Source organism: Salmo salar, chromosome 06, assembly GCF_965601325.2.
Source record: "Salmo salar chromosome 06, fSalSal1, whole genome shotgun sequence".
In the NCBI taxonomy this organism is placed as follows: Eukaryota; Metazoa; Chordata; class Actinopteri; order Salmoniformes; family Salmonidae; genus Salmo; species Salmo salar.
In genome coordinates, this window is record NC_138296.1 from 20,956,055 (window position 1) to 20,982,500 (window position 26,446).

The 26,446-nt window shown below is 46.3% G+C and overlaps 1 protein-coding gene across 1 annotated transcript in view; it reads left to right on the top strand.

Annotated features, from left to right (window-relative positions):
- Window positions 1-26,446, top strand: part of LOC106595296 (coronin-7) — a 265,027-nt gene that overhangs the window by 57,216 nt on the left and 181,365 nt on the right. The window contains exons 8-9 of the mRNA XM_082976353.1: window positions 24,671-24,757; window positions 25,257-25,339. Of these exons, the coding sequence (XP_082832479.1) occupies window positions 24,671-24,757; window positions 25,257-25,339 (170 nt within the window). The remainder of the gene's footprint in view (window positions 1-24,670; window positions 24,758-25,256; window positions 25,340-26,446) is intronic.

Below are 26,446 nucleotides of genomic sequence, written 5' to 3' on the forward strand. Positions count from 1 at the left end.
AGATCATCTCTTTTCAGAACTCAGCTTTTTTTCTTCCACCTTCCACCAGGCTGAAGGAACCTGAAGGCCAGTGTTGTTCCTGTTTTATTTATCCACCATGTTGAAGGATCCTGAAGGCCAGTGTTGTTCCTGTTTTATTTATCCACCAGGCTGAAGGATCCTGAAGGCCAGTGTTGTTCCTGTTTTATTTTTCCACCAGGTTGAAGGATCCTGAAGGCCAGTGTTGTTCCTGTTTTATTTTTCCATCAGGCTGAAGGATCCTGAAGGCCAGTGTTGTTCCTGTTTTATTTTTCCACCAGGTTGAAGGATCCTGAAGGCCAGTGTTGTTCCTGTTTTATTTTTCCACCAGGCTGAACGAACCTGAAGGCCAGTGTTGTTCCTGTTTTATTTATCCACCAGGTTGAAGGAAACAAACAGTCAGTGACATCTTTGCGGCAGGCGGTCTAGTGGCCGTCAATCTCTCAAAGTCCCCTAGCGAAATGGAAACTAACCCGGCTGCCAATCATTCTCTGAAGAGACCTGTAATTGAAGATGGAAATCTTTCCTTGCTAATTCCAAAACACTCTGAGAGCAGAGTAGTATGTGTTCATAATGGAGCCTGACCAACGCAGTGGTTTATTTAGTCAGTGGTTTGGCACTGGTGTGAATGTGTGGTAATATCTGGGGCACATCTGCACTTGCATCCCATGGGCCGGTATAAAGGTGTTATACAATAGAAGGTTTTCTTCTTTCAGGATCACAACTCATTTTAAATGGCATATATAAAGTGTGTGTATGGACAGTACCAGTCAAAAGTTTGGTCACACTTACTCATTGTCACGAATCCCACCGAAGGTGGCTCCCCTAAATGCTCGGGCGGCGCTCGGCGGTCGTCGTCACCGACCTACTAGCCGCCGCTGATCCTTTTTTCCTTTTCGTTTGGTTTGTCTTATTGTTTGCACCTGTTCCTCATTTGTCTTTTGATTTTGGTTATTTAAGCCTGGTTAGCCCGCCCAGTGTTGTGCGGGATTATTTAGCGTCAGGTTGTGTTTTGTATTTGGATGTGCTGGCGATCTACTACTGTTCTATTTTCATGCATGCTGTGCACCTGTTGTTTGGGCACTTTGCATTTTTCACGCCCGTTGTGTTGGCGTCGATCGTGTTGTGTTTTTATTGAATAAACACACAGTTCCTCACCTCTGCTCTCTGCGCCTGACTCCTACCACCACTCCTAGCAACGACTGACACTCATTCAATGGTTTTTCATTATTTTTACTATTTTCTACATTTTAGAATAATAGTGAAGACATCAAAACTATGAAATGACACACATGGAATCATGTAGTAACCAAAAAAGTGTTAAACAAATAAAATATATTTTATATTCTTCAAAGTAGCCACCTTTTGCCTTTATGACAGCTTTTCACACTCTTGCCATTCTCTCAACCAGTTTCATGAGGAATGCTTTTCCAGTAGTCTTGAATGAGTTCCCACAGCACTTGTTGGCAGCTTTGCCTTCACTTTGTAGTCCAACTCATCCCAAACCATTTAAATTGGGTTGCGGTCGGGGATTGTGGAGGTCAGGACATCTGATGCAGCACTCCATCGCTCTCCTTCTTGGTCAAATAGCCCTTACACAGCCTGGAGGTGTGTTGGGTTATTGTCCTGTTGAAAAACAAATGATATTCCCACTAAGCGCAAACCAGATGGGATGGCTTATTGCTGCATAATGCTGTGGTAGCCATGCTGGTTAAGTGTGCCTTGAATTCTAAATAAATCTCAGACAGTGTCACCAGCAAAGCACCCCCACACCATCACACCTCCTCCTCTATGCTTCACGGTGGGAACCACACATGCAGAGATCATCCGTTCACCTACTCTGCATCTCACAAAGACACGGCAGTTGGAACCAAAAATCTCAAATTTGGACTCAACAGACCAAAGGACAGATTTCTAATAGTCTAATGTCCATTGCTTGTGTTTCTTGGCCCAAGCAAGTCTCTTCTTCTTATTGGTGTCCTTTAGTAGTGGTTTCTTTGCAGAAATTCGACCATGAAGGCCTGATTCACGCAGTCTCCTCTGAACAGTTGATTTTGAGATGTGTCTGTTTCTTGAACTCTGTGAAGCATTTATTTGGGCTGCAATTTCTGAGGCTGGTAACTCTAATGATCTTATCCTCTGCAGCAGAGGTAACTCTAGTTCTTCCATTCCTGTGGCGGTCCTCATGAGAGCCAGTTTCATCATAGCGCTTGATGGTTTTTACGACTGCACTTGAAGAAACTTCCAAAGTTCTTGACATTTTCCGCATTGACTGAACTTCATATCTTAAAGTAATGATGGACTGTTGTTTCTCTTTGCTTATTTGAGCTGTTCTTGCCATAATATGGACTTGGTATTTTACCAAATAGGGCTATCATCTGTATACCACCTTTACCATGTCACAACACAACTGATTTGGCTCAAACTCATTAAGAAGGAAAGAAATTCCACAAATGAACTTTTAACAAGGCACACCTGTTATTTGAAATGCATTCCAGGTGACTATATAATGAAGCTGGTTGAGAGAATTCCAAGAGTGTGCCAAGCTGTCATCAAGGCAAAGGGTGGCTACTTTGAAGAATCTCATATAAAATATATTTTGATTTGTTTAACACTTTCTTGGTTACTACATGATTCCATATGTGTTATTTCATAGTTTTGATGTCTTCACTATTATTCTACAATGTAGAAAATAGTCAAAATAAAGAAAAACCCTTGAATGAGTATGTGTGTCCAAACTTTTGACTGGTACTGTGTGTGTGTGTGTGTGTGTGTGTGTGTGTGTGTGTGTGTGTGTGTGTGTGTGTGTGTGTGTGTGTGTGTGTGTGTGTGTGATGACACTGGGATATCCTCTGTTTACATCATGAGTTGGCCACCAAGGACTTTCTATCACTGTCATTCCTCTCCAATCCCCCTCTCTGTGTTCCATCTATCTTCTCTTCCTCTCCTCCATTTCACACTTTTTCCCAGGAAGGCTGTGGGAATGCAGTCCGGGGGAAACAAACAGCTGGGTGGGAAAACCCTTCTGGATATCCCATTCACGCTGTATACTATATTTATCCTGGCAACACACACGCAAACACACACACACACACACACACACTCACACACATTGCATCATTGAGGGCCATATCACTATTCCCCTGATGGCAGCCTACAGCCATGGCCCACAGCCTTCCTACTGTCTCTATGGTTCATATCAACTGTTTTTTTTCCATCTCTTTAGTATTTGTAACTTTCACTCCTAGAAAGACAGGGGAGAGAGAGGTGGAGAGAATGGCATGAAGACAACGGCAGACACATTTTGTGAATTAAAAGGTGGGGGGGGGTCTCTGGCTCAGAAACAACATTTTGCTATTTTAAAGCACATTTTCTGCAGTTATACACATTTTCCCATGGTTTATGCCTTGTTCGTATGCTATCTGAGTGACTCAAACATTATAACAAATCAATGGGGCCCCATGCCATGACATTTTGGAATTACAGAGGTCTCCCAGACTTTTAGTTTTTATTTTGGTGTTTTTTAGTTCTTGAAGGTGATCTTATTTAAAAATGTGTAGGTCAATTTACATCTGGTTTTAGTCATTTAAGTTTACACTGAAAACGTTTTATCCTTATGAAAATTACGATTTAAAATGCATATAGTGGAAACACTGTCTAGATATCTCAAGCAGTAAGATAAGTGTCTTTTGTGAGGACTTTTTCTGAGGTAAATTTCTTCAAAGATTTGAAGCTGAGATGTTAAGCTCAAGTTTAAGTAACCAAACACTCCCATGTGTATTAGTGTGTCAGGGGAGTTTGACCCAACGGTGTACGACGAGGTCACAACTCAAGTCACTGCTGTTTCAGCTGAACCCCCCCCCCCCCAATCATCTAGGCTTTAGCCTTCTAATAGATATGTATCGTTGTTCTGACGCTTACCTCTGGTTTTCATTTCAGTAGAGGAACGAAAGGCGGAGAGAAGAAGGGAATGAGAGGTAGAGAAAAATAAAGAAAGAAGGATCTATGGGTTCTAGAGTTTGAGGAGAGACAGTGAGGGCGGGAACTGGAAGATGTTTCCAATTTATGGTTGAGAAAGTGGTGGTCAGCGGGAGAGGAAATGAAAGAATAAATTGGCTGGTTTGATTTGTATGTTTTTTTTCTTCCTCCCATTTTCCCCAGTTTCCCCCTCTCTGTCCCTCCTGTCCTACTTGCAGCCGGTCTACCGGCTTCTGTGAAAAGAGGGAATAAAATTGGAGACAGTGAATAGGCCAGCTCTATTCTGAGTCTGAATAATGGCGCAAATGGGGCATGAAAGAGAAAATGGTGGTACATGAAAGTCAAAGAGTTAGTGAAAGAACTAATTGCCTGTACATGAAAAGAAAAAAGTGGAATCCGTCTGTTTTAAGGATAGATGATGCAAAGAAAATGGGGTGAGGGTTATTGATTAAAGGAGAGGGTGAATGAAGGGAAAGAGGGATGGCTCCATTAGAGGACTGGAAGAGAGGGGAAATGAGGAGCAGGTTGAGGGATGAAGGAGTGCAGCTGGGGTAGGGTATGTCTCATTCTTGACAGTACAGCTGACCTGGGTTCAAGTAGTATTTGCTTTCTTTCAAATACTTTGGCTGTGCTTGATTGAGCATGCCTGGCACAAGGGAAGCAATGGGAAAAGTCACAAAGGAGCAAACCCCACCCATCTGCAAACCCTGTCCAATTCCACGTAGGCTCAATAAAATGCTCAGTAGTATTTGAACCCAGGTCTGGAATACAGTATTTCTGGTCGCTGGTCTGTCCGGAGGCGGAGGCAGTAATCAGGTTCCAGCTCTGTGCAGCAGACGAGACCAGGCAGGGGGACACTGTCCCTTTAATCAGAACACTGGGCAGTTTGATTAGCTCGGTCTGGAACGGATGCCTGGTCTGTCAGCACTGCAGGAGGCATTATTAACGGTTGTCACTTGTTACCACAGCCACAAAGTCAAAATTGTCTATATTGTAAAAATGCATGCTGTTTGTTTAACTTAATTTAAGGTTTGGCATAAGGTTAGAAGTGTGGTTAAGGTTTGGCATAAGGTTAGAAGTGTGGTTAAGGTTAGGCATAAGGTTAGAAGTGTGGTTAAGGTTAGGCATAAGGTTAGAAGTGTGGTTAAGGTTAGGCATAAGGTTAGAAGTGTGGTTAAGGTTAGGCTTAAGGTTAGAAGTGTGGTTAAGGTTAGGCATAAGGTTAGAATTGTGGTTAAGGTTAGGCATAAGGTTAGAAGTGTGGTTAAGGTTAGAAGTATGGTTAAGGTTAGGCATAAGGTTAGAAGTATGGTTAAGGTTAGGCATAAGGTTAGAAGTGTGGTTAAGGTTAGGCATAAGGTTAAGGTTTGGCATAAGGTTAGGGTTAGGTTTTAAGAAGTGACATTTTAGACATAATTATGACTTTTTGGCTGTGGTAACTAGTGACCACTCAAAGTGGTCATGAGGTTTTAGAAAGTTTTTAAACCTGTAATTGTATTTACGTGATGAAGAAAGTGTTTCTTTTTATTTAACCTTTATTATGTGTAGAGAGGATAATGAAAACCAAGAATGAATGAATCCATTTATTTGAATAGTGATTGATGAAGGAATGAAGGGGACATTTCTACCACTGATCGATGACCCTTGTTATCCATTAGTACCACAACCATCACGGCAATGTGACATTACAGTTATATCATCTATCCATCATATCAAAGTCATGTGATCTATAGGAAAAATAAGCAGCAGGAGAAAGCCAGTTTAAACAATTTCTACAGGACTGGTACTCATCATAACATACTTATGGCCCCAGTGAGCACATGGAATTAGAGAGGGAACGGGGGAGAGGGGGAGGGAGGAAGGGAGAGTGCAATCGTTCCCATATGTGCTCGCAGACACCTGATACACAGTCCTGGTGGGTGAAACAACATTCTCTCTGAGTGACACAGATGTGCTCTCCGTCTGGTTAAGCTGGGCTCGCTAATACGTGAGGAGAATGGGAGTGAGAAGGCTCCTGTGTTTTTATTGGGAGAGGGACATTAAATAGATCCATAAATCCATAATCTTTTGAGGTAGACACTGACTGGGTCTTTTTTGGAGACGTCTTCTGTCTGTCTGAGTATCTAATAGGACTACCACTCTTCATTGTAAATCACCTCACGTTTTTCTACCTGCCTTGTTATTACAAGATCATCCTTCTTTGGGGGGTTATCTCCACTTCCCCTCCCTCACTTAGAGAGAAATAGGCTACACACACACACACACTCTGACTGTTTCCCTACCTGTAGAGACCAGTCTTTCCTCTCTTTTCATAATTCTACATTTTGTCATCAATACCTGTATTATTATTCGCCTCACAATTTAATGATGTAATTTCCTGTCACTTACAAAGTACCTCTCCCGTTGGATTGGTCCGTCCAAATGACCCCATCGTTGAGGCAGGTGAGCCCTGTCCTCCTCTCTTCCTCTCTACGTCCCCCTTCAGACCCTCCAAGTCACGCACCATCACTCTCTCCCTCCTTCTTCACTCCCTCTCTTCCTGAGAGTGGATTCCTAAAACTCAGAGGTCTGTGTTTCTCTTTGTTCTGCTGCTAATGAAAACATACCACTCGTTCCTCTCGACAGCCATGTGGTGTCAGCAGCAGCCCTGCTCTCTGTGGGCCCTGTGTTGTCAGCAGCAGCCCTCCTCTCTATGGGCCCTCGGGTGTCAGCAGCAGTCCTGTGTCAGCAGCAGCCCTGCTCTCTGTGGGCCCTGTGGTGTCAGCAGCAGCCCTGCTCTCTGTGGGCCCTGTGGTGTCAGCAACAGCCTGCTCTATGTGGGCCCTGTGGTGTCAGCAGCAGCCCTGCTCTCTGTGGGCCCTGTGGTGTCAGCAGCAGCCCTGCTATCTGTGGTCTCTGTGGTGTCAGCAGCAGCCCTGCTCTCTGTGGTGTCAGCAGCAGCCCTGCTCTCTGTGGGCCCTGTGGTGTCAGCAGCAGCCCTGCTCTCTGTAGGCCCTGTGGTGTCTGCAGCAGCCCTGCTCTCTGTGGGCCCTGTGGTGTCAGCAGCAGCCCTGCTCTCTGTAGGCCCTGTGGTGTCAGCAGCAGCCCTGCTCTCTGTAGGCCCTGTGGTGTCAGCAGCAGCCCTGCTCTCTGAAGGCCCTGTGGTGTCAGCAGCAGCCCTGCTCTCTGAAGGCCCTGTGGTGTCAGCAGCAGCCCTGCTCTCTGTGGGTGCTGTGGTGTCAGCAGCAGCCCTGCTCTCTGAAGGCCCTGTGGTGTCAGCAGCAGCCCTGCTCTCTGAAGGCCCTGTGGTGTCAGCAGCAGCCCTGCTCTCTGAAGGCCCTGTGGTGTCAGCAGCAGCCCTGCTCTCTGTAGGCTGAGTGGCCGCCAGGCAAGGTCCCCTACCCGAAATCTGAAACACCGTTTTTGGGGGGACAGGAGGGAGACTGGGAAGAAACGGGGAGCTCCATAGCCTGATGGATAGCCCTGGGCCCCCCTGGCCTCCTGAGTGCCCCCCACACACAAACACACACATACCACTGCACAACCACTGCTGCTGCTGTCAGCGAGCGCTGCTGAATTATGACATCACCATGTGTCTGAGACTCTGTCAGGCAGGCGTGCCATCAGATCTAGTATGGACAACGGACACAGTGACATCATCACCGTCAAACCGTTAGATGTAGGGCTAGCGTGCGTGTGTGCGTGTGTGTGTGTGTGTGTGTGTGTGTGTGTGTGTATATGCACAGTGTTCTGTTTGATATTACTGCCGTTTATTTGCCTTCAATCCTGGATTTGTCTGTTGAAAGCTGCTGTCGTGGTAAATCACATTGGCTCTGTCTCAAATTGCACACTTCTCTGCACTGCTTTTGACCCGATCCCAAGGGCCCATAGTGCTCTGGTCAAAAGTGGTGCACTACGTAGGGAATAGGGTGCCATTTGGGATGCAGATATTTTCTTCAGGTCTGACAGAGGGTAATCTCAGCACCCAGAATGGAAACTTGTGTGTACGTAACTCTGTCACAAGAGCCTAGACACAGGGTGACATCTGGCTGAGACTGCCCTCTGGCTGAGACTGCCCTCTGGCTGAGACTGCCCTCTGGCTGAGACTGCCCTCTGGCTGAGACTGCCCTCTGGTCTACTCTGTCATTTAGGTCAGGGCACATCTTTTTAGATTTGATGTAAGGCATATGTTGCCAAGGCTGTATCTTTAGGCCTGTTCTCTTTTTAGCAGTATGTCACTTTAACTGAGGAAAATGACAAAAGAGATCATGACAGTGCCGTGTGTGTGTGTGTGTGTGTGCGTGTGCGTGTGTGTGTGCGTGCGTGTGCGCGTGCTAGTGCATCTTGGCGACGCGTCATTGGGCATCTTCCCCAGCTCAGGCCTGGGAGTATCCTAACTACACTGAGCCAAAAACAAGGCATTTAGTTTACTAAGGCATTTAGTTGCTGTGGGACTTTGACATGGAGTGGCTGTCTCTCAGTTATTACTAAGTCATTTAGTTACTGTGGGACTTTGACATGGAGTGGCTGTCAGTTATTACTAAGTCATTTAGTTACTGTGGGACTTTGACATGGAGTGGCTGTCAGTTATTACTAAGTCATTTAGTTACTGTGGGACTTTGACATGGAGTGGCTGTCAGTCAGTTATTACTAAGTCATTTAGTTGCTGTGGGACTTTGACATGGAGTGACTGTCTGTCAGTTATTACTAAGTCATTTAGTTACTGTGGGACTTTGACATGGAGTGGCTGTCAGTCAGTTATTACTAAGTCATTTAGTTACTGTGGGACTTTGACATGGAGTGGCTGTCAGTTATTACTAAGTCATTTAGTTACTGTGGGACTTTGACATGGAGTGGCTGTCTGTCAGTTATTACTAAGTCATTTAGTTACTGTGGGACTTTGACATGGAGTGACTGTCTGTCAGTTATTACTAAGTCATTTAGTTACTGTGGGACTTTGACATGGAGTGACTGTCTGTCAGTTATTACTAAGTCATTTAGTTACTGTGGGACTTTGACATGGAGTGGCTGTCAGTCAGTTATTACTAAGTCATTTAGTTACTGTGGGACTTTGACATGGAGTGGCTGTCAGTTATTACTAAGTCATTTAGTTACTGTGGGACTTTGACATGTCAGTTATTACAACAACAGATAGAGCTGATAAATAATACGTTACACATAATGAGACAGGTCTGTTGATGGTTCTCCTGTATTAAAACAACTTGTATTATCCACTGGTACACAATGGCTGCCAGTAAGAATGACGGCCAACACTGCTGCTTTCAGACAACACTGCCCTAACGTTATGGCAACATTCAACACCAACCAAGAGAAGGTTCTGTACAATAGTCAGAGCACAAGTCTCTCTGAGTTTGGCCAGAGTCCCAACGGGATGTTTTATTGAACCTGTCACCCACAGAGGAGAAGAGATGGCTATAGAACACAGAGGAGAAGAGATGGTTATAGAACACAGAGGAGAAGAGATGGTTATAGAACACAGAGGAGAAGAGATGGCTATAGAACACAGAGGAGAAGAGATGGCTATAGAACACAGAGGAGAAGAGATGGTTATAGAACACAGAGGAGAAGAGATGGTTATAGAACACAGAGGAGAAGAGATGGTTATAGAACACAGAGGAGAAGAGATGGTTATAGAACACAGAGGAGAAGAGATGGTTATAGAACACAGAGGAGAAGAGATGGTTATAGAACACAGAGGAGAAGAGATGGCTATAGAACACAGAGGAGAAGAGATGGCTATAGAACACAGAGGAGAGGAGATGGCTATAGAACACAGAGGAGAAGAGATGGCCATAGAACACAGAGGAGAAGAGATGGCCATAGAACACAGAGGAGAAGAGATGGCCATAGAACACAGAGGAGAAGAGATGGCCATAGAACACAGAGGAGAAGAGATGGCCGTAGAACACAGAGGAGAAGAGATGGCCGTAGAACACAGAGGAGAAGAGATGGCCGTAGAACACAGAGGAGAAGAGATGGCCGTAGAACACAGAGGAGAAGAGATGGCCATAGAACACAGAGGAGAAGAGATGGCCATAGAACACAGAGGAGAAGAGATGGCCATAGAACACAGAGGAGAAGAGATGGCCGTAGAACACAGAGGAGAAGAGATGGCCGTAGAACACAGAGGAGAAGAGATGGCCGTAGAACACAGAGGAGAAGAGATGGTTATAGAACACAGAGGAGAAGAGATGGTTATAGAACACAGAGGAGAAGAGATGGCCATAGAACACAGAGGAGAAGAGATGGTTATAGAACACAGAGGAGAAGAGATGGTTATAGAACACAGAGGATTCTCTTCCTCCTTTGTTTATTCCATGCTTGTCTCTCTCTCTCTCTCTCTCCTTCTCTCTCTCCTTCCCTCTAATTTTTTAATCCATTGCTATGAGCTCTCCATTCGTCATGAACCCCTCCCTCTACAGACATTCCTATCTGTCATAAAATTCACCCAGAAGAAGCATGAGACACACACTGTACCCACCAGCCCCTCCACACACACTGTACCCACCAGCCCCTCCACACACACTGTACCCACCAGCCCCTCCACACACACTGTACCCACCAGCCCCTCCACACACACTGTACCCACCAGCCCCTCCACACACACTGTACCCACCAGCCCCTCCACAGACACTGCACCCACCAGCCCCTCCACAGACACTGCACCCACCAGCCCCTCCACAGACACTGTACCCACCAGCCCCTCCGCACACTGTACCCACCAGCCCCTCCGCACACTGTACCCACCAGCCCCTCCGCACACTGTACCCACCAGCCTCTCCGCACACACTGTACCCACCAGCCTCTCCGCACACTGTACCCACCAGCTTTTCCGCACACTGTACCCACCAGCCTCTCCGCACACACTGTACCCACCAGCCTCTCCACACACACTGTACCCACCAGCCCCTCCGCACACACTGTACCCACCAGCCCCTCCGCACACACTGTACCCACCAGCCCCTCCACAGACACTGCACCCACCAGCCCCTCCACAGACACTGCACCCACCAGCCCCTCCACAGACACTGTACCCACCAGCCCCTCCGCACACTGTACCCACCAGCCCCTCCGCACACTGTACCCACCAGCCTCTCCGCACACTGTACCCACCAGCCTCTCCGCACACACTGTACCCACCAGCCTCTCCGCACACTGTACCCACCAGCCTTTCCGCACACTGTACCCACCAGCCTCTCCGCACACACTGTACCCACCAGCCCCTCCGCACACACTGTACCCACCAGCCCCTCCGCACACACTGTACCCACCAGCCCCTCCGCACACACTGTACCCACCAGCCCCTCCGCACACACTGTACCCACCAGCCCCTCCGCACACACTGTACCCACCAGCCCCTCCGCACACACTGTACCCAACAGCCCCTCCGCACACTGTACCCACCAGCCTCTCCGCACACTGTACCCACCAGCCTCTCCGCACACTGTACCCACCAGCCTCTCCGCACACTGTACCCACCAGCCCCTCCATTGTGGCTGTCCACTTTGCTCTAGAAATATCTGGCCTGGTATGTGTTTAATAGTCCTCCAGTGAATGGAGTTATTTGGACCCCTACCAAGACCCCAACACTTCTGCTGAGTTCCCCATATACCTCACAGATGGTGTTGGATACAAGACTCCAACACTTCTGCTGAGTTCCCCATATACCTCACAGATGGTGTTGGATACAAGACCCCAACACTTCTGCTGAGTTCCCCATATACCTCACTAATGGTGTTGGATACAAGACCCCAACACTTCTGCTGAGTTCCCCATATACCTCACAGATGGTGTTGGATACAAGACCCCAACGCTTCTGCTGAGTTCTCCATATACCTCACAGATGGTGTTGGATACAAGACCCCAACACTTCTGCTGAGTTCCTCATATACCTCACAGATGGTGTTGGATACAAGACCCCAACGCTTCTGCTGAGTTCTCCATATACCTCACAGATGGTGTTGGATACAAGACCCCAACACTTCTGCTGAGTTCCTCATATACCTCACAGATGGTGTTGGATACAAGACCCCAACACTTCTGCTGAGTTCCTCATATACCTCACAGATGGTGTTGGATACAAGACCCCAACACTTCTGCTGAGTTCCTCATATACCTCACTGATGGTGTTGGATACAAGACCCCAACACTTCTGCTGAGTTCCCCATATACCTCACAGATGGTGTTGGATACAAGACTCCAACACTTCTGCTGAGTTCTCCATGTACCTCACAGATGGTGTTGGATACAAGACCCCAACACTTCTGCTGAGTTCTCCATGTACCTCACAGATGGTGTTGGATACAAGACCCCAACACTTCTGCAGAGTTCTCCATATACCTCACAGATGGTGTTGGATACAAGACTCCAACACTTCTGCTGAGTTCTCCATGTACCTCACAGATGGTGTTGGATACAAGACTCCAACACTTCTGCTGAGTTCTCCATGTACCTCACAGATTTACATTTTTACATTTACGTCATTTAGCAGATGCTCTTATCTAGAGCGACTTACAAATTGGTGCATTCACTTTATGATATCCAGTGGAACAACCACTTTACAATAGTACATCTATATATTTTTTTTGGGGGGGGGGATAGGATTACTTAATCCTATCCCATGTATTCCTTAAAGAGGTGGAGTTTCAGGTGTCTCCGGAAGGTGGTGATTGACTCCGCTGTCCTGGCGTCGTGAGGGAGCTTGTTCCACCATTGGGGTGCCAGAGCAGCGAACAGTTTTGACTGGGCTGAGCGGGAACTGTGCTTCCGCAGAGGTAGGGAGAGGTAGGGAGGCGAGCAGGCCAGAGGTGGATGAACGCAGTGCCCTTGTTTGGGTGTAGGGACTGATCAGAGCCTGAAGGTACGGAGGTGCCGTTCCCCTCACAGTTCCGTAGGCAAGCACCATGGTCTTGTAGCAGATGCGAGCTTCAACTGAAAGCCAGTGGAGTGTGTGGAGGAGCGGGGTGATGTGAGAGAACTTGGGAAGGTTGAACACCAGACGGGCTGCGGCGTTCTGGATGAGTTGTAGGGGTTTAATGGCACAGGCTGGGAGCCCCGCCAACAGCGAGTTGCAGTAATCCAGACGAGAGATGACAAGTGCCTGGATTAGGACCTGCGCCGCTTCCTGTGTGAGGCAGGGTCGTACTCTGCGAATCTTGTAGAGCATGAACCTACAGGATCGGGTCACTGCCTTGATGTTAGCGGAGAACGACAGGGTGTTGTCCAGGGTCACGCCAAGGCTCTTAGCACTCTGGGAGGAGGACACAATGGAGTTGTCAACCGTGATGACGAGATCATGGAACGGGCAGTCCTTCCCCGGGAGGAAGAGCAGCTCCGTCTTGCCGAGGTTCAGCTTGAGGTGGTGATCCGTCATCCACACTGATATGTCTGCCAGACATGCAGAGATGCGATTCGCCACCTGGTTATCAGAAGGGGGAAAGGAGAAGATGAATTGTGTGTCGTCTGCGTAGCAATGATAGGAGAGACCATGTGAGGATATGACAGAGCCAAGTGACTTGGTGTATAGCGAGAATAGGAGAGGGCCTAGAACTGAGCCCTGGGGGACACCAGTGGTGAGAGCACGTGGTGCGGAGACGGATTCTCGCCACGCCACCTGGTAGGAGCGACCTGTCAGGTAGGACGCAATCCAAAAATGAGCCGTGCTGGAGATGCCCAACTCGGGGAGGGTGTAGAGGAGGATCTGATGGTTCACAGTATCAAAGGCAGCAGATAGGTCTAGAAGGATGAGAGCAGAGGAGAGAGAGTTAGCTTTAGCAGTGCGGAGAGCCTCCGTGACACAGAGAAGAGCAGTCTCAGTTGAATGACCAGTCTTGAAACCTGACTGATTTGGATCAAGAAGGTCATTCTGAGAGAGATAGCAAGAGAGCTGGCCAAGGACGGCACGCTCAAGAGTTTTGGAGAGAAAAGAAAGAAGGGATACTGGTCTGTAGTTGTTGACATCGGAGGGATCGAGTGTAGGTTTTTTGAGAAGGGGTGCAACTCTTGCTCTCTTGAAGACGGAAGGGACGTAGCCAGCGGTCAAGGATGAGTTGATGATCGAGGTGAGGTAAGGGAGAAGGTCTCCGGAAATGGTCTGGAGAAGAGAGGAGGGGATAGGGTCAAGCGGGCAGGTTGTTGGGCGGCCGGCCGTCACAAGACGCGAGATTTCATCTGGAGAGAGAGGGGAGAAAGAGGTCAAAGCACAGGGTAGGGCAGTGTGAGCAGGACCAGCGGTGTCGTTTGACTTAACAAACGAGGATCGGATGTCGTCGACCTTCTTTTCAAAATGGTTGACAAAGTCATCCGTAGAGAGGGAGGAGGGGGGAGAAGGAGGAGGATTCAGGAGTGAGGAGAAGGTGGCAAAGAACATGGCTTCCTAGGGTTAGAGGCAGATGCTTGGAATTTAGAGTGGTAGAAAGTGGCTTTAGCAGCAGAAACAGAGGAAGAAAATGTAGAGAGGGAATGAAAAGATGCCAGGTCCGCAGGGAGGCGAGTTTTCCTCCATTTCCGCTCGACTGCCCGGAGCCCTGTTCTGTGAGCTCGCAATGAGTCGTCAAGCCGCGGAGCAGGAGGGGAGGACCGAGCCGGCCGGGAGGATAGGGGACATTGAGAGTCAAAGGATGCAGAAAGGGAGGAGAGGAGGGTTGAGGATGCAAAATCAGGAGATTGCTCAATCCTTCTCCAACCAGAGGGAAGAGATGATAGGATGGAAGAGGAGAGAGTAGCAGGAGAGAGAAAGCGAAGGTTGCGACGGCGCAATACCATCTGAGTAGGGGCAGAGTGAGTAGTGTTGGAGGAGAGCGAGAGGGAAAAGGATACAAGGTAGTGGATACAAGACTCCAACACTTCTGCTGAGTTCTCCATATACCTCACAGATGGTGTTGAATACGAGGCCTGTTATGCTGCTCCGAGAGACAGTACATCTGAGGATTTCCTTTAAAGACCTCTCTATTGAAGTGTGTGTGTGTGTGTGTGTGTGTGTGTGTGTGTGTGTGTGTGTGTGTGTGTGTGTGTGTGTGTGTGTGTGTGTGTGTGTGTGTGTGTGTGTGTGTGTGTGTGTGTGTGTGTGTGTGGGGGGGCAAATTCTACACGCTTCACAGTCAGGTGTAATACATCTAACTTTAACCTTGGGTGTGGCCCAAACACACAATCAAACCTGTAACCTTGATGATGATATATGCACTTCATGCTACATTGATTTGGACAGGACCATGGTAGGAGCAGAAGCAGCTACGCCCACACACACACAGCCTTGGCCTGGTGTATTGAACTGGCTCAAGCCCTTTGTTTTGGTTGGGCCGTGTATAGTGTGGTGAGCGGTGTGATGGCCCAGGAGAGAGGACCGACTGGGATTCCTTTCCATTGAAATCAATAGAGAACACATTACCAAAGTGTAACTAACGTCCACCTCCCTGTACCGACCCATCCCCCACAAGGCCTTGAGCTTCTACACTCCGTCAATACTCACATTTCTTTACAGGCTGAATTACTGTGCAACCAGATATATACATGGCTGAAGGATTGTGTGTGTGTGTGCACATTAGTGTGTTTTGATGATTTGTGTGTGTGTGTGTGTGTGTGTGTGTGTGTGTGTGTGTGTGTGTGTGTGTGTGTGTGTGTGTGTGTGTGTGTGTGTGTGTGTGTGTGTGTGTGTGTGTGTGTGTGTGTGTGTGTGTGTGTGTGTGTGTACTTCTGTCTTTGAGTGTGTGTATCGTTTGTCCTCCGTATGTAACCAGTGGAGAAGAGTCATGGAGAGAAGAACGCAATGAAGCGTTTAAATGATGAAGTAAAGATGAACCAGACCATGTTTCTATCCCCCTCAGCACTTGATCCCCAAACCACAAGGCTGGGAGTGTGGTGAGGGAGACGTCAGAGAGGAGGGGAGGAGAGGGGGGAGGGGGGAGGGGACGTGGGCTTTTAATTAGACCTGATAGGGCCCAGATGTGGGATGGGTCCCACCCTGCACATGTGGAGAGCTCTTTGACCAGAGGTTTATGTCTCATTTTCACCCCCGTTTTCTTCAACCTGTTGGTTCAGTCTCATATGTGATGGATGACCTTGGGGACTGCCTCACTTTCTAAAACGGGGATCTTCCCACAGTGAGCCCTGACACTCAAACTTTAATCTAGAAGCTCTGCACTACGCGGCAGCTCAGATTTGACCCCAGATTGGTTTTTTCTTTCCTCCACTTGCACCCCCTGTTTTCTTCAACCTGTTGGTTCAGTCCCATACATGACAAACTGTTCTTGAGTGAGGGCTTCCCACAGTTCAGAGTGAGAGGCCTTGTCACTCTTAACTTCTCTAGGGCCAGTGAGACGATTTCGTCCCACCTACGTAACAGCCAGTGTAATCCCGTGGCACGTTATTCAAATACCTTAGAAATGCTATTACTTCAATTTCTCAAACATATGACTATTTTACACCATTTTAAAGACAAGACTCTCGTTAATCTAACCACACTGTCCGATTTCAAAAAGGCTTTACAACGAAAGTAAAACATTAGATTATGTCAGCAGAGTACCCAGCCAGAAATAATCAGACACCCATTTTTCAAGCTAGCATATAATGTCACATAAACCCAAACCACAGCTAAATGCAGCACTAACCTTTGATGATCTTCATCAGATGACAATCTTATGACATTATGTTATAAAATACATGCATGTTTTGTTCAATCAAGTTCATATTTATATAAAAAAAACAGCTTTTTACATTAGCATGTGACGTTCAGAACTAGCATGCTTCCGGTGAATTTACTAAATTACTCACGATAAACGTTCACAAAAAACATAACAATTATTTTAAGAATTATAGATACAGAACTCCTCTATGCACTCGCTATGTCCGATTTTAAAATAGCTTTTCGGTGAAAGCACATTTTGCAATATTCTAAGTAGATAGCCCGGCATCACAGGGCTAGCTATTTAGACACCCACCAAGTTTAGCACTCATCAAAGTCAGATTTACTATAAGAAAAATGTTATTACCTTTGCTGTTCTTCGTCAGAATGCACTCCCAGGACTTCTACTTCAATAACAAATGTTGGTTTGGTTCAAAATGTACATTTACATTTTAGTCATTTAGCAGACGCTCTTATCCAGAGCGACTTACAGTAGTGAATGCATACATTTCATACAACTCATACATTTTTTTTTTTTTTTTTTTTCCTGTGCTGGCCCCCCGTGGGAATCGAACCCACAACCCTGGTGTTGCAAACACCATGCTCTACCAACTGAGCTACAGGGAAGGCTAATCCATAGTTATGTTCAAATATCCTCTGTTTTGTTCGTGCGTTCAAGACACTATCCGAAGTGTAAAGAAGGGCGACGCGCACGACGCGTTTCGTGACAAAAAAATTCTAAATATTCCATTACCGTACTTCGAAGCATGTCAACCGCTGTTTAAAATCAATTTTTATGCCATTTTTCTCGTAAAAAAAGCGATAATATTCTGACCGGGAATCTGTGTTTTAGTACAAAGAGAGAGAAAATAAAAACATGGGGTCGCCTCGTGCATGCGCCTCAGTCTCATAGTACTCTGACCGACCACTATCCAAACGCGCTAATGTTTTTCAGCCAGGGGCTGCCTCGACATCATTCAGCTTTTTCCCAGGTTCTGAGAGCCTATGGGAGCCGTAGGAAGTGTCACGTTACAGCAAAGATCCTAAGTTTTCAATAAAAAGAGTCAAGAAGCTCAAGGAATGGTCAGAGAGGGCACTTCCTGTACAGAATCTTCTCAGGTTTTTGCCTGCCATATGAGTTCTGTTATACTCACAGACACCATTCAAACAGTTTTAGAAACTTTAGGGTGTTTCCTATCCAAAGCCAATAATGATATGCATATTCTAGTTTCTGGGCAGTAGTAATAACCAGATTAAATCGGGTACGTTTTTTATCCGGCCGTGTAAATACTGCCCCCTAGCCCTAACAGGTTAACTACACAGCAGCTTGGGTATTCCACGTGTTTGTTTTTCCTCTGCCTTGCAACGAGGCGATTAGTGTCGCTGTGCGAGCGCCCGGGCGATGACTGCCCTCTTTAGAGATGTCACACACACAGCACACACACGTGTTAACCCTCTCCTTGTTGTTGCACAGTTGTGGTGTCACGCTCCTCCAAGGGTTGGCACGGCGACAGACGGGTGGTAAAAAACGACAACAGTAATTTGGGGGGGACAAGCCCAGCTTGCTCTGTGGAAACTTCCACTGAGCCTGTTAACTCAAAGCCCAGAGGAGGCTCTCAGCGTAACTGGAGTACTGCGCACACACACACACACACACACACACACACACACACACACACACACACACACACATACACGCAGACATAGGAAGACACACACATGTATGAGCACAGACAGACAGACAGACAGACAGACAGACAGACAGACAGACAGACAGACAGACAGACAGACAAGTGAGTACACATGCACAGGGGGCTTGTCTGTGTTTTTCAGACTTAAAGATCTGTATCGTTAGGCCAACCTAACCTCTGTTGTTAGTCACCCTTCCATTTCCCTGACCCCATATCAGTGGGAGAAAAAAGTATTTGATCCCCTGCTGATTTTGTATGTTTGCCCACTTACAAAGAAATGATCAGTCTATAATTTTAATGGTAGGTTTATTTGAACAGTGAGACAGAATAACAACAAATAATCCAGAAAAACGCATGTCAAAAATGTTATAAAATGGTTTGCATTTTAATGAGGGAAATAAGTATTTGACCCCTCTGCAAAACATGACTTAGTACTTTGTGGCAAAACCCTTGTTGGCAATCACAGAGGTCAGACGTTTCTTGTAGTTGGCCACCAGGTTTGCACACATCTCAGGAGGGATTTTGTCCCACTCCTCTTTGCAGATCTTCTCCAAGTCATTAAGGTTTCGAGGCTGATGTTTGGCAACTCGAACCTTCAGCTCCCTCCACAGATTTTCTATGAGATTAAGGTCTGGAGACTGGCTAGGCCACTCCTTGTGCTCCATGACCTTAATGTGCTTCTTCTTGAGCCACTCCTTTGTTGCCTTGGCTGTGTGTTTTAGGTCATTGTCATGCTGGAATACCCATCCACGACCCATTTTCAATGCCCTGGCTGAGGGAAGGAGGTTCTCACCCAAGATTTGACGGTACATGGCCCCGTCCATCGTCCCTTTGATGCGGTGAAGTTGTTCTGTCCCCTTAGCAGAAATACACCCCCGAAGCATAATGTTTCAACCTACATGTTTGACGGTGGGGATGGTGTTCTTGGGGTCATAGGCAGCATTCCTCCTCCTCCAAACACGGCGAGTTGATGCCAAAGAGCTCCATTTTGGTCTCATCTGACCACAACACTTTCACCAGTTGTCCTCTGAATCATTCAGATGTTCATTGGCAAACTTCAGACGGCATGTATATGTATTTTTGAGCAGGTGGACATTGCGGGCGCTGCAGGATTTCAGTCCTTCATGGCGTAGTGTGTTACCAATTGTTTTCTTGGTGACTATGGTCCCAGCTGCCTTGAGATCATTGACAAGATCCTCCCGTGTAGTTCTGGGCTGATTCCTCACCGTTCTCATGATCATTGCAACTCCACGAGGTGAGATCTTGCATGGAGCCCCAGGCCGAGGGATATTGACAGTTCTTTTGTGTTTCTTCCATTTGCGAATAATCACACCAAATGTTGTCACCTTCTCACCAAGCTGCTTGGCGATGGTCTTGTAGCCCATTCCAGCCTTGTGTAGGTCTACAATCTTGACCCTGACATCCTTGGAGAGCTCTTTGGTCTTGGCCATGGTGGAGAGTTTGAAATCTGATTGATTGATTGCTTTTGTGGACAGGTGTCTTTTATACAGGTAACAAGCTGAGATTAGGATCATTCCCTTTAAGAGTGTGCTCCTAATCTCAGCTCGTTACCTGTATAAAAGACACCTGGGAGCCAGAAATCTTTCTGATTGAGAGGGGGTCAAATACTTATTTCCCTCATTAAAATGCAAATAAATGTATAACATTTTTGACATGAGTTTTTCTGGATTTTTGTTGTTGTTATTCTGTCTCTTACTGTTCAAATAAAGCTACCATTAAAATTATAGACTGATCATTTCTTTGTCAGTGGGCAAACGTACAAAATCAGCAGGGGATCAAATACTTTTTTCCCCCACTGTATCAGTGTCAGGGGAGCAGCAGCCCTGAGGAACATTCCAACAACGCTGTTTTGACATCGGTTTCCACTGAAGATCTTTAGACAAAAATATGTTGTGACACCTACTGTAACATTTAACTAACTTCAGTTGTTAGTCACTCTTCATCTTCCCTGTATCAGTGTCAAGAGAGCAGCAACCATGTCTAACATTCTCACAACATTGTTGTGACACCTAAGCTACCGTGCTGTTACGCAAAGCTAAGCTCAGTTGTTACACTCTTCCTCTACCCTGACCCTGTATCAGTTACAGGGCAGCTGCACCCCTGTCTAACGTTATCTTATGTTGCAGCAATGTTGTTTTAACCTTCTAACAATGTTGTTTTGACACCAATTTCTATGGTAGCAGTGTTTCAGTAACATAGAGTCTCTGTCATAGCAGTAATAGAACCTGGTGTTAGGGGCAGAAGTCACCTAGTCGGCTTCAACAACAATAACAAGCCTTTCATTCATTATTTCATTTGGACAAGTCCTGGTTTGTCCTCTGTGGATCTCTCACAAGCAGCACTAGAGAACAGTCTCTTGTTTCCTCTCCACCTTGGATGAGTCAATCTGTCAATCACTCTGTTGTCACGGTCCACTCATCTCTCATTGTTTGTCATGATCTTATTGTTGATCTCACACACCATCCTTCCCTGTCAACAACACGTTCATGAGCAAGACGCATAGTAGTAGTATGGTCTTTATCTACTACTGTAACTGTGATGTCTTCACCTCTACTACTGTAACTGTGACGTCTTCACCTCTACTACTGTAACTGTGATGTCTTCACCTCTACTACTGTAACTGTGATGTCTTCACCTCTACTACTGTAACTGTGATGTCTTCACCTCTACTACTGTAACTGTGATGTCTTCACCTCTACTACTGTAACTGTAACGTCTTCACCTCTACTACTGTAACTGTGACGTCTTCACCTCTACTACTGTAACTGTGATGTCTTCACCTCTACTACTGTAACTGTGATGTCTTCACCTCTACTACTGTAACTGTGACGTCTTCACCTCTACTACTGTAACTGTGATGTCTTCACCTCTACTACTGTAACTGTGATGTCTTCACCTCTACTACTGTAACTGTGTTGTCTTCACCTCTACTACTGTAACTGTAACGTCTTCACCTCTACTACTGTAACTGTAACGTCTTCACCTCTACTACTGTAACTGTGATGTCTTCACCTCTACTACTGTAACTGTGACGTCTTCACCTCTACTACTGTAACTGTGATGTCTTCACCTCTACTACTGTAACTGTGACGTCTTCACCTCTACTACTGTAACTGTGATGTCTTCACCTCTACTACTGTAACTGTGACGTCTTCACCTCTACTACTGTAACTGTGATGTTTTCACCTCTACTACTGTAACTGTGATGTCTTCACCTCTACTACTGTAACTGTGATGTCTTCACCTCTACTACTGTAACTGTGATGTCTTCACCTCTACTACTGTAACGTCTTCACCTCTACTACTGTAACTGTGATGTCTTCACCTCTACTACTGTAACTGTGATGTCTTCACCTCTACTACTGTAACGTCTTCACCTCTACTACTGTAACTGTGACGTCTTCACCTCTACTACTGTAACTGTGACGTCTTCACCTCTACTACTGTAACTGTGATGTCTTCACCTCTACTACTGTAACTGTGATGTCTTCACCTCTACTACTGTAACTGTGATGTCTTCACCTCTACTACTGTAACTGTGATGTTTTCACCTCTACTACTGTAACTGTGATGTCTTCACCTCTACTACTGTAACTGTGATGTCTTCACCTCTACTACTGTAACGTCTTCACCTCTACTACTGTAACGTCTTCACCTCTACTACTGTAACGTCTTCACCTCTACTACTGTAACTGTGACGTTTTCACCTCTACTACTGTAACTGTGACGTCTTCACCTCTACTACTGTAACTGTAACGTCTTCACCTCTACTACTGTAACTGTGACGTCTTCACCTCTACTACTGTAACTGTGATGTCTTCACCTCTACTACTGTAACTGTGACGTCTTCACCTCTACTACTGTAACTGTGATGTCTTCACCTCTACTACTGTAACTGTGATGTCTTCACCTCTACTACTGTAACTGTGATGTCTTCACCTCTACTACTGTAACTGTGATGTCTTCACCTCTACTACTGTAACTGTGATGTCTTCACCTCTACTACTGTAACTGTGATGTCTTCACCTCTACTACTGTAACTGTGATGTCTTCACCTCTACTACTGTAACTGTGATGTCTTCACCTCTACTACTGTAACTGTGACGTCTTCACCTCTACTACTGTAACTGTGACGTCTTCACCTCTACTACTGTAACTGTGACGGCTTCACCTCTACTACTGTAACTGTAACGTCTTCACCTCTACTACTGTAACTGTGATGTTTTCACCTCTACTACTGTAACTGTGATGTCTTCACCTCTACTACTGTAACTGTAACGTCTTCACCTCTACTACTGTAACTGTGACGTCTTCACCTCTACTACTGTAACTGTGATGTCTTCACCTCTACTACTGTAACTGTGATGTCTTCACATCTACTACTGTAACTGTGACGTCTTCACCTCTACTACTGTAACTGTGATGTCTTCACCTCTACTACTGTAACTGTGATGTCTTCACCTCTACTACTGTAACTGTGATGTCTTCACCTCTACTACTGTAACTGTGATGTCTTCACCTCTACTACTGTAACTGTGATGTCTTCACCTCTACTACTGTAACTGTGATGTCTTCACCTCTACTACTGTAACTGTGATGTCTTCACCTCTACTACTGTAACTGTGATGTCTTCACCTCTACTACTGTAACTGTGATGTCTTCACCTCTACTACTGTAACTGTGATGTCTTCACCTCTACTACTGTAACTGTGATGTCTTCACCTCTACTACTGTAACTGTGATGTCTTCACCTCTACTACTGTAACTGTGATGTCTTCACCTCTACTACTGTAACTGTGATGTCTTCACCTCTACTACTGTAACTGTGACGTCTTCACCTCTACTACTGTAACTGTGACGTCTTCACCTCTACTACTGTAACTGTGACGTCTTCACCTCTACTACTGTAACTGTGACGTCTTCACCTCTACTACTGTAACTGTGACGTCTTCACCTCTACTACTGTAACTGTGATGTCTTCACCTCTACTACTGTAACTGTGATGTCTTCACCTCTACTACTGTAACTGTGACGTCTTCACCTCTACTACTGTAACGTCTTCACCTCTACTACTGTAACGTCTTCACCTCTACTACTGTAACTGTGATGTCTTCACCTCTACTACTGTAACTGTAACGTCTTCACCTCTACTACTGTAACTGTAACGTCTTCACCTCTACTACTGTAACTGTGACGTCTTCACCTCTACTACTGTAACTGTGACGTCTTCACCTCTACTACTGTAACTGTGATGTCTTCACCTCTACTACTGTAACTGTGACGTCTTCACCTCTACTACTGTAACTGTGATGTCTTCACCTCTACTACTGTAACTGTGACGTCTTCACCTCTACTACTGTAACTGTGATGTCTTCACCTCTACTACTGTAACTGTGATGTCTTCACCTCTACTACTGTAACGTCTTCACCTCTACTACTGTAACTGTGACGTCTTCACCTCTACTACTGTAACGTCTTCACCTCTACTACTGTAACTGTGACGTCTTCACCTCTACTACTGTAACTGTGATGTCTTCACCTCTACTACTGTAACTGTGACGTCTTCACCTCTACTACTGTAACTGTGATGTCTTCACATCTACTACTGTAACTGTGACGTCTTCACCTCTACTACTGTAACTGTGATGTCTTCACCTCTACTACTGTAACTGTGATGTCTTCACCTCTACTACTGTAACTGTGATGTCTTCACCTCTACTACTGTAACTGTGATGTTTTCACCTCTACTACTGTAACTGTGACGTCTTCACCTCTACTACTGTAACTGTGACGTCTTCACCTCTACTACTGTAACTGTGATGTTTTCACCTCTACTACTGTAACTGTGATGTCTTCACCTCTACTACTGTAACTGTAACGTCTTCACCTCTACTACTGTAACTGTAACGTCTTCACCTCTACTACTGTAACTGTGATGTCTTCACCTCTACTACTGTAACTGTGACGTCTTCACCTCTACTACTGTAACTGTGATGTCTTCACCTCTACTACTGTAACTGTGATGTCTTCACCTCTACTACTGTAACTGTGATGTCTTCACCTCTACTACTGTAACTGTGATGTCTTCACCTCTACTACTGTAACTGTGATGTCTTCACCTCTACTACTGTAACTGTGATGTCTTCACCTCTACTACTGTAACTGTGACGTCTTCACCTCTACTACTGTAACTGTGATGTCTTCACCTCTACTACTGTAAAACATCATGACTCTTAGCCATAACAAGTTGCTCAATGTGTCTCTCCCTCATAGCCTCTCTGTCTGTGACCTTAACCTAACCCAGGTATTCAATCAAACTCTGTCCTCCTGTGTGTCTCTACAGAGTGCCCAGGGACTTCAGAGTAACAAGGACTCTCGAATCCTTTGGGTCAAGGACTCTGACCACATACTGACCACTGGCTTCGATCAGGTGACGACATTACTAAACACACATTTTTAAGTGTGTGTGTGATTTTGTTTGTGTGTGACGTGATTGTATGTTCAGATGCATGGCTGTGTGTGTGTGTGTGTGTGTGTGTGTGTGTGTGTGTGTGTGTGTGTGTGTGTGTGTGTGTGTGTGTGTGTGTGTGTGTGTGTGTGTGTGTGTGTGTGTGTGTGTGTGTGTGTGTGTGTGTTAAAGTGTACATTAAACTCCACATGATTATGTGAACAGATGCGGGGTCGTGTGTGTGTGTTATAAAGTGTATTTATTAAACTCCACATGATTATGTGGACAGATGCGGGGTCGTGTGTGTGTGTTATAAAGTGTATTTATTAAACTCCACATGATTATGTGGACAGATGCGGGGTCGTGTGTGTGTGTTATAAAGTGTATTTATTAAACTCCACATGATTATGTGGACAGATGCGGGGTCGTGTGTGTGTGTTATAAAGTGTATTTATTAAACTCCACATGATCATGTGGACAGATGCGGGGTCGGGAGGTGAGACTGTGGGACAGCAGGAAGTTGGGATCCTCTCTGGGCTCTGCCAACCTGGGCACCTCCAATGGGTGAGTACATGTTGACCATGCTGTTAGTCTGTCTGTATGTGTTAGGAGTGTGTGTGGGCCTTGCCATAGGCCTACTCTCGTGTGTGTGTGTGTGTGTGTGTGTGTGTGTGTGTGTGTGTGTGTGTGTGTTGGAGTGTCCAGGAGCCGGCCCCCCACCCAGTTTGCCACAGATGAGAGCTGGATATCTATGATATGTAGTGTGTCTTCATGTTCAGTGTACATTTACTCTGCAGCCTGTTGTGGTATGAGTACAAACTGCACATAAGCCTATGTTTTATGTGTGTGTGTCTTGTGTCTAGGCCTCTAGTCTGTGTCCCAAATGGCACCTTATATTCCCTATGTAGTACACTGCTGTTGAGCGCAGCCCATAGGGCTCTGGTCCAAAGTAGCACACTATAGGGAATAGCGTTCCATTTAGGACACAGCCTCAGAATGCTGAGGTTTCAGATCCCCCCCAGACTTATGACAGTACCTCTCTACATTCCAAGCATTTCCTGGGTCCTGTCCCAAACAGAGGAGCCCCTCTTCCTTCCTCCGTTCTCTCAAAGACAAGTCTGTCTGTCTGGGCAGGGGACGGGGTTAGGGGTTATAGGTCATAGTAGCAGTGTGTGCTCACGCACGCATGCTCACATGTCTGCAAGAAAGCAGGCACACACACACACTACTATGCTACGTTACTCGCTGGAGGAAGCCTGAATAGGAATGGACTGTTCCCCATGGTGCGATAAACACACACACTCACATTGGCCACCAGCCTCTCTCAATCTCTCCTCTGACCTCTCCCAATCCTCCGCTCCCTGCGTTTATTTTTCCAAACGCTGCTGCTGAGGAGCGGAGGAGAGGGAGCGTGGCCGGGCTCCAGAGGGAACGAGGGAGACATGGTGCTGGAGTCCCTCTGTGGGAGTGTACCATGCGTCTCTTTGTTACTGTAAACAGGTTCACAGGAGCCAACGACCAGCCCTGGCCAGGTCAACCGTTTGCTTCTGCATTACAGTGAGCGAGTGAGGGAGGTGAGTGAGGGAGGTGAGTGAGGGAGGTGAGTGAGGGAGGTGAGTGAGGGAGTGAGGGCTGGCTGGCTGGCTGGCTGGCGGTCAGAGAGAGAGAGAG